Below are 14492 nucleotides of genomic sequence, written 5' to 3'. Positions count from 1 at the left end.
TTCCCCTTAATCTCTTACAGCTCGCTCCGGATGCGTTCACATTCTCGCATGGGCGTGTGTGTGTGCGCGCTGGCGGGCGCGTGCAGTACTTCTCTCGCCAGTTGACTGCGCTCCCCGAAACTCCCCAGCGTCCGTGCCGATATGCTAAACACTTACAGACCCAAGCTCACTCTCCCTTCAACCATTATCTTCTCTCGCATGTGTCCGCTTGCGCATCCACAGGCGTGCACACGCGCATCCTTGCTACTCTTTGATGTCCCATGCGCGGTGGTGGCCAAGGATGATGGCGATGCGTGTGTGTGTGTGTGTCCCTCGGCCGAGAGGTCGTGGCTGTCGTTGCGGCGGCGCAGGCCGGGGCAAGCGCATAGGAGTGGCGATGACCACTACTTGCTCGGCACGAGGCTTCCTTCAGTCTCCGCGCCCGCAAGCGCGCACCGGCGGGGCGGGGCGGTGCCGGCGGCCTCCGCAAGGCTCCTCTCTCCATCTTGTTCCCTCATCACTTCCGTCTCCCGCTGGCGCCTCCTCCCCGCGCTCTCGCGTTCATCATCTAGAACGCCCATCCGGAGAAGAGGCAGAGTCGCTGGCGATGTCTCCACGCCCTCCGCCACAACTGTGTAACCGCTCCTGTGTCCACCCTCCACCCTCCACCCTCCACCCTCCACCCCCCTCCCCTCCCCCCACCACCGACAAGCAGACGGGTAAGCAACGGTATAGCGATTCAGGCACACACCCCTGCAGGCGCACACGCGCTCACCTGTTGACCGACGGTCTGATGCAGCGTCACAGAAGGCGTTGACTCAGAAGAACGCGAGTGGACAGAGAGGTGGCTCACTGTGTTTCGTGCGTATGCGGCGAGGCGCGTGGCTGGCGCTGCCGTCCTCTCGCGAGGCGGCTGCCGCGGCCTCCTCTTTCTGCGCCGCAGCTGAGGCGCCACTGCACCAGCAGCGCCGTCAGCTTTGGATGAGGACGCCCGCGTCAGTGACGACAGCTGCCTCCCTTCTGAATCCAAGTATATATAGCCGCGATTCTTCTCGGCGACCACCCCGCACCATGACGGTCGTCACACCGCTGCAAGTCTTCCAGTGCATCTGCGCGCGACCACACCGCGATGGCGTCAGCCGCACCGCCCTCTCTTGTGTTCACGCGCAGCAGCGATGCTACGCCACCACCACTGCCACCGACAGCGACAGTGCCGGCCCGTCTGCCACAACCGCAGAGGAGTTTGAGAAGGTATTTTTCGACTACCCAGTGGCAGAGCGGCTCGCCGCGCTCACCGTGGCCAGGCATGAGGTCGGTCATTGCACTGAGTCGACAGCGGGGACTGGGACGGCAGCCATGTGTACGTCGTGTCCGTACATGCCCATGAAGAATTTTGTGAAGAAGATGTCGCCCCTCACCCGCGACGACATGTTTCGGCGACGTCTGGATGCACTGGAGTGGATCACGGAGTCCAAACTGCTACAACTCGTGAACGAGGGCGGCGAGACGATCCGGCTGGAGTCGCTGCGCGCGTACCCAACTGCTGCGGGGCCCGTCAGCCAGAGCGAAGCTGCTCACCCCGCACTTTACAACGGCCTTGTGCACGTCCGCACGACCGTCCCTGCGGCATGGCTGCTCCAGGCAGGAGGGGGCGCGGACAGCGTGTCAGAGACGAAGAGGCCGTGCTGGCAGCTGACCCACTCGACACCTTCAGGCTGTGGCGTGGCCGGCGCTGCTTCAGCGGTGACCGAGCCGCCCTTTACGCCGGACGAGTCCGACGACGGAAGGGACGCCGCCGCTGCGCTCAGCATCGCGGAACGAGAGTCGATCATCAGGGAAGCTCTCCTGCGGGCCCTTCGAAATTGGGACGCCGTCATGCAGCAGCGCCGCGAACGCGCTGCTTCGGCGACCTCTGACCCCGCCCCCAACCTGCCTCGATACACCCATCTCACCACCGTGTACAACGCGATCCTCCGCGAAGCCGCTGTTACGACGAGCGCGAGTGGCGAGGACACAGAGGTGGAGGTGGCGCCAAATCTCCTGACCCCGACTGCAAGGTACATCCTGAAGCGGCTCCGGATGAGCACTCTTGAGTCCATCGTGGACAACATCGGGGTCGTTGTCACTGTTGGTAACACGACGAGCGCGAGTGCGCAGGCACCGAACGGGTACCCGGCCATTTCATCGAGGCCGATATGGGTGGTGCGGGGAACGGCCCACAACCCAGTCACGTTCGTCGCACTGCGCCACGCAACAGACGCGTCACCGCCACGCTTTCGCTACGTGCAGCCGCGCATGACAGTCGCCACACGCGCGAACAACTACGGCGGCTGGGGGTCGGAAAGCGTGGTGCCGACCAAGGCGGACGTGTACGAGATCCTCAAGTATGTCCCCGTGAACTGGGGCTCCATCGGTAATCTCCACCTCCCGCCCGAGGTGAAGAGGAGGCACATACGCACGTCGTCGATGTTGGTGTGGTTCCGCCGGCAGCCGTTCTACTTTGAAGTGCGGGACATGAACGGAACGGTGGAGATGCGGCGCAGCATCGTCCTCCACCCCGAGGTGCACGGGATGACGAGGGAAGAGGCGTGGGAGGTGCTGGAGCTGCAGATGGCGACCGGGGAGGCGAACAGTCTCGTGCCGCTCGGCGTCGACGGCGCCCCTTTGCGGCCGACGGAGAGAGCCTTCGACCGCAGCGTCACAAAGTTCGTGTACCGGGTGTGTCCGACGTACTTTGCCCCGCTCTCGCTCATTATGCAGCGCTATGTGAAGAAGAACTTGACGGAGCCGATGCTCATGACCTTTGTGCGGCGCTTCCCGCAGGACTTCGAGGTGTTCACGTCACGCTACAGTGACATACCGCTGGTCCGGCGTCGCGCCGGTGCCGACAGCGCGCGCTGGATTAGCGACTTTGTGGCGGACCTGGAGAGATACCCGGAGGACGTCCGCGCCGTCCTGATCCTCTGCAACTCCATATGCGCCGCGTGGGATCGACCAGAGTACGTCTACGTGCGGCTCTCACCGACGGAGCAGGAGATCGTGGGTGGGTATGCCGGGATGCAGGTGATCCTGAGTCGCCACCCGGCTGTCTTTCGTGTGGGTCGGCACTTTGTGTGCCGCGCCGACCCGTCGAATCCGCTGGCACAGCGAGAGGCAGAGCCGGCCGTCGATGACGTGACAACTATTGCCCCCCTTCATGAGGAGAACCCGTACCACAGCCCGAAGGAACTGGCGCTGGTCTTCCACTATGTCATGCCCGAGGATGAGGCGTGCACGGCCGCGTACCTTGTGGACTACTCGAGCCCGGCAATGCGAGCCGTCCTACCACCGCGCCTGGTGACGATTGTCCAGCTGTTCCCAAAGATGTTTGCGTGCACAGAGACGTCGCCGGGGGTGTACTCGATTCGCAAGGTGAAGCAACCAGTTCGCAGGGCGGCTCACGGCGGCGACGCTCCCGCACTTCAAGGCAGCGACAGCAGCGCGGAAAAGGACGCGATTCAGATGCTGGAGGACGAGCTTGCCAACGAGGACCACATGACGCGCGAGGAGGCTGTGCAGGCGGTGCGCATGCTCATCCCCGAGTCAGGGGTCGAGGCGCCGCAGCTGCTGCTGTGGGCGTCCATGAGCGTGCAGCGGGCGGCGAACGAATACTTTGGCGGTCTCTTGCGGCTTGTTGAGGCGCATCCGGGGCAGTTCCGCGTTGTCACGAACGAGCACACCAAGAAGGTTTACAAAAAATGAACAGACGGCCGGCGCGCCGTGTGCGCTGCTGCGGACCAGGCGACGGTGACGAAGGTGTGTGTGTGTGTATTATGTTGTGTGAGAGGATGGAAGCTAATGCTTGCTCGGCGCTCATGGACGCGCGCGCCCATGACTGTTGTCATCGCCATAACACATTTGCCAAAATAAAGACGGGGGGGGGGGTCCGGAAACAAACCGGCGGCGATGCCGCGCCCCCTGTCGCCGGGGGGGGGGCGGGGCTGCCCCCGCGCGTTTGCCCCCTGCCCGCCCCACCCCGCGAAGCCGCCCCGCCGGCGCATTTTCCCCCCATCCACGCCACCCCCGCCCCCGAAAACGCCGCCGCCTGCCCCCCGGCATCCTCGCCCCGCCTCCGAGGCCCCAGGGGGGTGGCCGCCGCGCCAGGCGGCCCCCTGTCGCCGGGCGAGGACGCCCCGGCCGCGAGGGTGTGTAGTGCGCGCTGGCGTTGCTCGGGAGGGCGTGGGGTGGGGGTGGGGTGGATGGCGGTGGTGCTCGTCTGGGCTCGCGTGGCGCGCAGGGCTGGGCTGCCGGCCCCGCGCAGAAACGCAGACATACGGAGGATCATGGCAAGGGGCGCCGGCTGCGAATACTGCCGCGGCAGTGGAGGGCGGCGGCGGCAGGCTCGACTTTCACTGCCGTGCTGCCGTTAGTTGTTTTGTTCGTCGAACTTCATCCTTGAGAAACACACACACGTACACACAACCCGGTACACGCGCACTGAAGTCGCCGCGCCGGCGGCGGGCGACGAGGCTGAGCCGGAGACACACCACGAAAGAAGAGGGGAAGCTGTAAAGAGGCATCAGAGAGCACGAACGCGAGGCATTCACTTGCGACGCTCGTAGATTTCGCGGGCGGGGAAGGGCAGGGGCGAGCGGTTGTACCGATGGAAATGCACAGAGTCGTAGCCGACGTAGCCGTCGTCAGCCTTGCCCTGAATCTTGGTCGTGTTGCCTGGGTACATGCGCAGCAGGCCCCACATGTGGCGCACGAAGAGGTGCTGCAGGTGGTACTCCTGATACTGGATGCGCCGGTACCACGTCGTGAGCTGCGCGCCGCGCGAGCGTTTGTACCCGGTGGTGTCGCCGACACGCGGCGGCGGCTTGCACATGTGGAAGCGCTTCAGATCGTTCTGGATGACAGCGGTACGGCGCAGCGGCAGCTGATCGATGCCCATGGTGAAGTACATGACCTTGTGCTTCACCATCCGCTCCGGCTCGGCCCACCACTTCGGCCCCGTGCGGATGACCGAGATGGGCGGTGTCGCGACGGACCGCGTGAGGTACGTGTTGAGCTGCACGGCGGTCTGACGCAGCATGATGGGCAACGCAAAGTTCCTTGTCGGATGACGACGATGACTAGAATAGGCGGGGCAAACAACAACAAAGGAAAGGGGTACGCGAGACGTGCGCATGTGGCGTGCATCGTGCGATTCGCAGGAGGGGCGCGGATGTGCGCGCGTGCGATTTCCGACGCCGCAGGCAGGCAGGCAGAGAAAGAGAGGAGGTGAGCAGGTGAGTGAGTGGGTTCGTGTGTGTGTGTGTGTCACTGCCGAGACGTCAGCGCATCGGCGCCGTTGACAGTCGCCATCGAGCTGAAAGCTCGCCTGCACATGCAGCGAGGAGGCACAGGCCGTCCACGGAACGCAGACATCGATGGAGGGAAAGCAGCACAGAAGATGACCGGACCACTTGTGCGTAGCGGCAAGCGAAGTGGGACTAGGGAAAGCACACAGGGAGGTAGAGACACACATGCCCGCGACACCGATTCACGCACGCGCCGATGCGAGAGAGTCCACAGCTACGACTCCGTTCCATCACCCTCGAGCGAGTCCTCCGTGACCGCCGAGTTCGCCGCATCGTCATCGTCCAACCAGTAGCCGCTGCTGCTCACGGCGTCATCTTCCTCACCAGCCCTCACATGTGCCACAAGCTTCAGGGCAGCCTGCGCACGCCGCTGTCGCTCTAGCTCACGGTGGAGACTTTCCCGCCACGCATCCTCCTCGCTGAAGGCGGCGCGCGCGGCGGCGTTTTCACCCGCCGACAGACCCGGTGGCGATGCCGCAGCGCTCGCTATCGGAGCCCCAAGAAGGCCAGTGAAATTCGCCGCCGGCAACGCCACCCCGTTCATTGTGTCCGACCGCTCCGTGGCGCAGCCGCGACGCCGGGCCGCTGCCGCGGCAGCCGCATCCACTGCTGGTGAGGACCTCACCTCCACTTCCCCTTCGGCTGGTGCCATGCCATGTGCAGGGGCTACACTGTCACGGCCGCCGACCTGCGACACGTCCCCCTTCGTTGTAGTCGCTGCTGCTGCGGCGGTGGCAGCTGCGGCGGCGCAGGTCGAGGGGGAGGATGGGCCCAGCAGGTACACGCGTGCCCACTGGTAAATGACACCCTCGGCGGTGATGGCCACGAGGAAGCGGCCGTTCGGCGACCACGCAACACCGGTACAGCGCCCGCCGTATGGCATGGGCAACGTGGCGAGCACGTGGCTGTGACTGCGGTGTCTGCCGTCGTCGTGCGCCGCCACCTTGTTGCCAGGCTGCAGGGGGGAGCCTACACCCGGGGTGGGGGTTGCGGACACACCAGCCGGGGGTGTGCGCTGCACCGACGGTGACGGTGTCACAACATGCAGCAGCGGCTCCACCCGCACGAAGCCTTCCTCGCACGGCGTAGCGACGACAATCAACCGCGGGTTATCAGGGGACTGCACCGCGCCAACGCCGAGGTGCCGCAGCCGACTCGGGCTCGTCGTCTTCAAGAGCGGGTACAGACAGTAGCTGACCTGTGGAGTTCCTGCACCGACCACGCCCCCACTGCCTCCGGCGCTGCCGCGTCGACCACCGGGCTGGAGCTGCAGGAGCACCCCAAGGGCGTAGATGGTATCACACGGCAGCGTAACAAGGACGAGCAATGGGCAGACAGCATCGAGAGCATCGTCGCGCAACTGGCGAAGAAGATTACCTTCGGAGCGTGCGGTGACAGGCGCGGCACTGCCGGCGGTGGATGCCGTTGCCATGGACCCCTTCACTGCCGCCGTTGCTAGCTTCAGTTCGTGCCTTGCAGGTGCGAGACTGGAGTGGGCCGCGGACAAAGGCGCACCGTCACCGCTCCTCCAGAGCGCCGAGAACGTCTCCGACAGACGCGACGGCCATTTGGCGAGGGCCTGCGGGAGGCTGCTGTTGTCGCCACTCGTGGCTGCGACAGCAGTGAAGGCGGCGGGTCCACCGTGCAGGGCGGACTGCGGGTGCGCGCCACTTCTGCCGCGAGAATCGCGTTGATTTCGAGCAACGCCATCCACGGCAGCAGCACCCGGCAGCGCCGCCGCGGTCGCTTCGGCCGAGGCGCGGTGCGCGTCTGCTGCCGCCCAGCACGCGCGATTCTTCTGCGCTACAGCGCGGAAGACCTCCGCGGTCGACTCGAATGGGTGTTGTGGGGCGGGTTGCGGACCAACGGCACCGCCATCGCTTGTGCTCTGCGCCGACGCTGCACCCCGTTGCGGCCCACGGCGGCGAAAGAGGCTGTGCAGCTGGGAGATGTAGAGGATGCTAACCCCCAACGCGGCGATGCCGCCCATCTGCTCCGGCAGCGCGAGTGCCGTGACACGACGCAGCTCCGGGAGCTGGTAGAGCGGGGTCGAGAAGGCTGCCATGCCGTCACCACTGCTGCCGACCGTGCCGTGGGTACCGTGCAGGAGGGGATCGACCACGTAGGACGAGGCGCGAGCGTGCTTGCCCCCGCCGCTGCCGACCAAAGCGGTGGACGAGGAGGCAGCGGCGGTGGTGCGCAGGGTCGCCCTGGCCACGACGTCGCCGGCGCGGTACGTCCACATCACAACAGTACCGTTGGCGTCGCCTGAGAAGAAGAAGGGCGAGGCGACGGGGTCGACAGCGAGGGCGGTGATGGCCCCTGACGACACGGCAGACCTGGCGCCGGCCCTGCCTCTGTCGTGGGGAGCCACGGCACTCTTGTGATGGACCTTTACCGTGCTCGCCGCAGCGCGTGCCAGTGCGGCGCCAGCGACGTTCGTCACAGGTAGCCCTGTGGAGCTGTTGTAGAGGTGAAGCTCGCTGCTGCCGAGGTAGCTGACCAGGAGGTAGTTGTTGTTCTGTGGCATGAAGTGGACGAGGTGCGGCGCACGCTGGCCGGCCGCGTCGTCGACGCCGGCGTACATGGAAGGCGATACCGCTGCCGACGATGGCGACGTTGAGGATGGCCACACAGCGCTGATGCGGCGCAGCTTGGCACTCGTGCTGGCGTTCCACACAATCACGCACCCGTCCATCCCTGTCGTCGCGAACAAGGCCCCGTCGTCGTTGAAGGCGATGGAGAGGATGGCTGCCGTGTGGCCGGGGAGGGGGACGGGTAGCAGTGTTGAGGGACCGCCACCCGGCGCGTCGCCGACTGCATCTGAGGAGCCTCCCGTCCCTGCGGTAGTGCCCGAGGCGGCGGTGGCGGCCGGGTTCGCGCTCGTCGGCGCGTGCGGGGGCCAGAGACTGCCGAGAGGCGTTGCTCGCATTGCCTCCGCGCCGCCACCGGCGGGCACCCGCCAGAGCAGGCCCGACGACGTCCCGACCAAGTACTCATCCGCGGCGCGCGAGAATCCGACACACGTCGCTTCCAGCGCTGGCGCCGGGCCGCAATGGCTCACGCGGCCTTTCAGCTGGCGGAGGTCGATCACACGTGCCTCGGGCGAGAAGAGGTAAGAGACGTACGGGGCCACCACCCCACGCTCGATGGCGTCCATCTCCGCCATGTAGCTCAGCTGCGTGTTGGTCGTGGGGGAGAAAGGCATCGAGGGCCGGCGATGATGGGTCTCGAACTGCTGCCGCCGCTGCCTCTTCGCAGGCTCGTCGCCGCCAGGTGCGCAGAGGCCAGGAACTGGCGTTGCTTCTGCTGCGCCCACAGGGCTTTGGGCCGTGCTGGACGACTCCATGGACCACTCCGAGGACATCGGTGTCGAAAAGCGGCTTGCGGTGTGCTGTGTCGACGTCGATGGCACGCGGCAGAACACCTCGCGCGTGGGAGTGTCGCCGTAGCACCCCATGAGGGGCAGCAGCGGCGCATGCGGGTCGTAGCGGCCGTCTCGAGGAATAGTCAGAGGCGTGAACGGCTCCGACAGCGACGAGCGAACTCCACGTGTGAAAGACGTCCGCGAACTGCTGGCGGTCCACGAGGCCTCACTGCCGCTCCAGCTGTCACAGCCGGAGCTCGAGCATACACACGAGGAGTTGCATGAGGAACGTGAGGAGTGGGGGAGGCACCCGCCTGCGGGGTGCGATGTCTTTGTCGTTGGCGTGCTGCCCTGATGCCGAAAAGACGACCGCACGTGCTTGTGCCTGGACATCGCGTTGGTGGTGAGACTTGGAGCTGGTGCACTACTCACTTCCTCGCAGGCGCCGCCACACCACCGATGATGGTGGTGGTGGTGGCGATGATGCCGTCGATGGTGGCGATGTCGGTCTTCCTGCTCTGGGTGGTGTAGTGAGGGCTGATGGCGGTGGGGGGGACCCTGACTGTCACTCACAGAGGGCGGTGTCCGAAGCAGCAGCGCGAGCGGGCTCGGGCTGTCGTCGGCGCTGTCCCGCGAATGACGAGGGGCGGACACACTTGACAGAAGTCGCTGGCGCCGGCGATGAGAGTGGCAGCACCGGCAACGCTGACCTCTCTCATGCGGCGGAGGCGACTGATAGGGGGTCTTGGGCATGCTGCTTGCAGGGCCGGGAGGGGCAATATGCTCGTCACTGCCTGCACGGTGCGGAGGGATGCCGGGGCACGGGGCTGAAGTGGCGGTGGTCGACGGCAAAGCATGTGACGTCTGAGCTGCCAGTGGCGGCGGTGTCGAGGCGAGCCAGTCGTTCATGTGGCCGTCGGCGGCGCTGGTGGAAGTAATGGCCACATCCGGGAAGATCGATGGAGCCCCAGATGCTGCAGCGGAGAGGAAGCGAGCAGCAACGACGCCGAGAGGCTGCGACAGCGCGTTGCGCACCATGTCCGCCGCCGTCGCGGATGCCGCCGTCGTCCGCGCCGCTGCGGCAGCCGCCGCTTGACGAGCATCTCGACGCTTCTGGCGAGTGGCATCGCGCAGCTGCTTCTGCTTCACTCGTTGCTCCAACGGGGCGAGAGGGAACTCGAGGACCGGTGGGTGAGGAAGGGGCGATGACGCCGCTGCTGCGGCCGCAGTTGGCGCAGCATTTCGGTGAACGGGTGGGGAGGAAGACGTCTGGGGAAATGCTGACGTTGCCTCCGCCGCTCCGGCCACCGGGTCACAGTGCTGGGTAACGCCATCTCCACCGCCTTGCTGCTGCGCACAGCGAAGCGCGCTCACCTGTCGGAGGACGGTGCGCAGGCGTGCTTCAGCACGGAAGGCACGCGCGCGAGCCGCCTCTGTCGGTGATGGGAGTTGCTGGGGCGGCGGGGCGGTCGAGGGGGTGCTGTGGTGCATCTTCACTATCAAGCCGGCGTGTGTGTGTGTGTTGCCGTCCATGCACGGGAGAAACGACGCAGAGAGCAAAAAAAATACATTGAAGCAGTCCACAGTGCAGGAGATCAGCAGCGGCCGCTGCCGCCGTGGTGGTGGTGGTGGTTACAATGTGCAGGGAGAGGAGGCAAGGTATGTGGGCGGCACGATGCATGACGCATGGCGGATATCGGATTGCGTGGGCACGGTCAGAATCACCGCAAGAGAAGTGGGAGAGGGAAGAGGAGACCCCCCTCCCCCCTCCCCCCACACACGTGTGCGCACACACACACACACACACACAGATTGACATGTACGTGCCGTCCGCCTCGATCCACTTTCTCATGGGGTTTCGTGTTGAGGTGCGCAGGCCAAGAAGTGTCGTGACCGCCAGATGCGCGCCGCTCCTGCACAACATCCAAGGAGGTGACCTCCTCTCCCGTCCTTTATTAACACAGCAGACAGACGAGGAGACGGGATGATGGCGGGAGGAGGAGGAGGAGGAGGGGGTGGTGGTGGTGGCGCTGTCATCTACGTACGGAGACCGCGGCACCGACGACCAGCACACGAGACTTGCGAGAAAAAAAAATAACCCGAGTAGGATGGGAGGAGACGAAGAAGTTTGCCAACATCAGCCAAGAGAAACCAGCCAATGTGAGGGTCGTCACGCATATGACCACACCGCTGACGCTGCCAGACACAGGTGCACGTGCAGGCCGAACTACAGGAACAGACATCGTACTTCGAGGTGATGAGGGCAGGAGAGGGTAGACACAAATTAGAAACGGAAGGGAGAAGAAAGAGGAGAGGGAGGGGGGGGGGTGCAGTGGCGACGATGGCCTGGTGATGCAAGGTGTGGTGCGAGTGTGCGGCGTATGGCGTGGGGGTCCACGAGGGGCTGATACAGGAGGGTGGGGGTGGGATGCCAAGAGGGAGAAGAGCACACGGGAAAGGGGGTATGCGCGCACACATGCGTCCCGCACCGAGAACAACGCGAGAAACGAGCACGAGCCAGCGAAACCAAAATGCCCAGACAGGATGGAGTACGCCGACACGTGCCCAGGCAGCCGGACAGACAAGCAAGCGCGTGCTGAGCTTTCCTTTTCTGCTACCTCTTCTTGATCATCGTAAGTACCCCCCCCCCTTCCCTATCCCTCCCTCTCTCATGGAAGGGCCTCTCGTCTCCATGCTAGATGCACCATCTCCGTCATTCGCGTTTCACACGCATCTTGCCCCCATGAGTGAAGCACTGAACTAAGACAAAGCAGAAAAGTCGGAAGGGAGTCAGCGGTGCACACGCACCGCCGCGCAGAGGCGACGACGCCTCGGCGCTTTTACAAGTGAACCAGTCAAATCGGATCGCTGCTTTTCTTCTGCCCTCTCCCCTCCCCCTCCGCTCCGCTCTCTCGGTGTGCGTATGTGTGGGTGTGTCTGCATGTATCACACCCACACACAGGGAGAGAGAGAGAGAGCCGAAGACAAGCAGCGACATGATCATCATGATGGACGAGAACAGACCAGACCAGACTTGTGGGTCGCGCGGAGGAGGGCGGCGGGGCAGAGACACAGTCACCGCCTCCCGCCCGCCACGCCATCGACGTATTCGTTAGCGCTTATAATAAGCTCGACACACACGCACACATACATGTACATGTACGCGCACATGTGCGCAGTGAGCACATCCTTGCGTGTTCGTCGAAGAGCCGAGCACAACAAGGCAAAGGGAAAAGAGAGAGGGAGAGACCGCGACACCCCACACCGATACTCTTGGGCCGTGCGCACTCACGAACTGTGGCATCGGGGCGTGCGTGCGTCACAGGGTTCTACGTGAAGTCGCCTTCGCGTCACGACATGGCCGGCATGCGCATCTATGTTGACAGTCCCATGCAGGTGCGTGCACAGCCTCACCCTGGACGCGAACGCCTTTACGAGCACCGTCCACACAGACAGAGATGCGCAGAGGGAGGAGGGGGGACACGGAAGGCGCGGGCACGTGAACGAATTAAAGCACGAAGACACGCGCGTCATAGAACCCAGCAGGGGGAGAGAAGCAGAGATACATACAACAGAGAAGGGGGGAGGGGCCGTGTGAAGCTTGTGTGCCTGTGTAGCGGCTGCCCTTGTGACGTTGCTAAGCGCGTCTGACGCCTAGCGTACCATTACTGTTACCAGCAAGCGAGAGCGACAGAGGGAGGGAGGACAAGACCGCGCAACTGCCCACCGGCGCGAGCATGCATCGCCACCCACCTCTTGTCGCGCTCCTGCGTAAGATGCAACGACGGAGACACACACATACACACGACAACTGCATCGCGGGCACGGCCCCACATTAGCATGCGACACACGGGCCGAGGTATCCAGCCCTGTAAAACAAAGAAATATACCCAATTCTCGCCAAACTACGTGTGCGCGTGCGCGTACATTATACTGCAGCCGCCGGTACGCATGCCTCCACCTTCTCATGGGAGAGATACCGTGCGTCTACAGAGGAGGAGAGACACCGTTATGGATGTGCTCCGACACGGGTGTGCTCTCCTACACGCACTAGCCGAGCCCGCGTGCGAGCATCTGCGTGGACCACCCACGTGGCACAAATATTTCAGCCCACCGCGCCGCACACGGGGGAAGTGAGAAAGAAACAGAGGGAGGCAGAGAGCCACTTACTTTTTACACAATGGTGGCGACCCGTTTCGCGCCAGCGGCAAATTCCGTCTCCCGACCACGCAGGATGCGCTTCGCGACGGCGTCGAGCTCGAAAACGTGCGGGTCGGTCGCCCCCATCGCACGAAGGCAGTCGGCAAGGCAGAAGAGGTACTCGCGGTTCGAGCCGCTGACGCCGGCGCAGCCCAGAATCTCCGTCGCGATCGCCTCCATCGAGGTCTCACCGACGTACTCCTCGTTCTGCTCCGTCGCAATGTAGCACAGGTACACGACGTTTTTGCGCGGCTGCACCGCTGGTGCGTTCGGGTGGCTGAAGATGTCTAGCACCTTCTCCGCGTCACCGGCTTCGACATCGGGAGAATTCTCGCGCGGAGGCATCACGTGTTGGGTGGAGCTCTCAGTCTTGAAGGACTTGGGCGTCGGTGCAGGCAGTATCGGCGTCGTAGTCAGGTTGCCGGTCGTCGGGTGCGCGTTGAACAGGGTCAGCTGCACGCGCTCATATCCGCTCTCGCGCACATCCAGCGCCTGGAAGATCGTGCTCAGCTTCTCAGGGTCCGCCGGCAGTTGGTACGCCTTGCCGTACACGCGCTGCTCCTTGTCCTCCGAGGGCAGCAGCGTCACCACACGGCCCGGCTTGCCCGGCACCCCGCGGTGATCGCGTGAGCCCTGGTAGAAAACGCGCTTGTAACCCTTGATGTACGCCTCGTACTCCGCGTCGAACTCGAAGTTCTGCTTCCACAAGATGGAGCCGTAGCCGAAGACGACGAAGACATGATCGTCGAAGGACGGAAGGCCAAACTGCTCATGGTAGCGCGTTGATGCAGTTGCAGTGCTGTGCTGGGGCGGCAGTTTGGGCTGAGTCGTCAGGATCTTTGGGAGCGACGCCGCCACATGCGAGGCCGGTGTTGACCCGTCCGCGGGTAGCTGATGGGCGCCGTAGTGGTGGTCGGCGGAGACGTTGGTATCGATTTCGGGCATCATGACGGTGAAGGAGATGTGCCGGGCCAAGTGACGGCTGTGGTGGTGGGTTGGGGGGGGAGGCGTAGAATGATTTATCCCGACAGGGGAGGCCTTCGCCAAGGCTTGATGTGCGAGGGAGACTGTGAGCAGAGTACCTGTGTATGTGTGCGTGCGTGTGTTAGCTTAAGCAGAGGGGAAGGAGAAGCGAAGAAATGACGACGACGAGGTGTCGAGTAGGTTGTGGAGTTTTATTCAAGGAATAAAAAGGGAGGAGAGGTTGTCTAAGATTGGCGGGTACGTGGGTGTCGAGTATTGCTCGAACCTGTGGTTCGCAGTCGTAGCCGTGCTGATGAGCAGCGTGCGTGAGGCGGCGGCGCGGGGACGGGAGGGAAGAGCGACGGCGACGGTGTTGGGTATGTGGTGAGGTGTATGCGTGCGTGTGTGTGTGCGTGCGTGGTAGGGAGGGAGGGGGAGGGGAGGAGAGGGGGTCCAGTCCTGTAGAGCGATGGTGCATCGGCGAGAGCGACGCCATCGACACACAAGTTACCTCACGGACGCGTCGTATGTGGTGGTAGTGTGGGTTGTATATGAACATCGGCAAGCCCTGCACCACGCGCTGATACCAGCGACTGGCTGCAAACGGAAGAGGAGGGAAGCGAAGTGTGCACACCGGTGCA

General features: G+C 64.0%; 4 protein-coding genes across 4 annotated transcripts; 1 reads left to right on the top strand and 3 right to left on the bottom strand.

Moving 5' to 3' along the window:
• Nucleotides 1-960: 960 nt before the first annotated feature.
• Nucleotides 961-3720, top strand: LMXM_22_1230 (conserved hypothetical protein; the record flags this gene model as incomplete). Its single annotated transcript, XM_003875528.1, has 1 exon — nucleotides 961-3720. One exon carries the CDS (start codon nucleotides 961-963, stop codon nucleotides 3718-3720), a length of 2760 nt encoding a protein of 919 aa, XP_003875577.1.
• Nucleotides 3721-4561: 841 nt separating this feature from the next.
• LMXM_22_1220 (conserved hypothetical protein) lies at nucleotides 4562-5053 on the bottom strand (the record flags this gene model as incomplete). Its single annotated transcript, XM_003875527.1, has 1 exon — nucleotides 4562-5053. One exon carries the CDS (start codon nucleotides 5051-5053, stop codon nucleotides 4562-4564), a length of 492 nt encoding a protein of 163 aa, XP_003875576.1.
• A 482-nt stretch (nucleotides 5054-5535) lies between these two features.
• Nucleotides 5536-10221, bottom strand: LMXM_22_1210 (conserved hypothetical protein; the record flags this gene model as incomplete). The annotated part of the gene is made up of 1 exon (XM_003875526.1): nucleotides 5536-10221. One exon carries the CDS (start codon nucleotides 10219-10221, stop codon nucleotides 5536-5538), a length of 4686 nt encoding a protein of 1561 aa, XP_003875575.1.
• Nucleotides 10222-12861: 2640 nt separating this feature from the next.
• On the bottom strand, nucleotides 12862-13833 carry LMXM_22_1200 (conserved hypothetical protein; the record flags this gene model as incomplete). The annotated part of the gene is made up of 1 exon (XM_003875525.1): nucleotides 12862-13833. One exon carries the CDS (start codon nucleotides 13831-13833, stop codon nucleotides 12862-12864), a length of 972 nt encoding a protein of 323 aa, XP_003875574.1.
• Nucleotides 13834-14492: the final 659 nt, after the last annotated feature.

This window comes from Leishmania mexicana, chromosome 22, assembly GCF_000234665.1.
Source record: "Leishmania mexicana MHOM/GT/2001/U1103 complete genome, chromosome 22".
Lineage (NCBI taxonomy): Eukaryota > Euglenozoa > Kinetoplastea > Trypanosomatida > Trypanosomatidae > Leishmania > Leishmania mexicana.
This window is presented reverse-complemented; position numbering and strand designations above follow the sequence as displayed.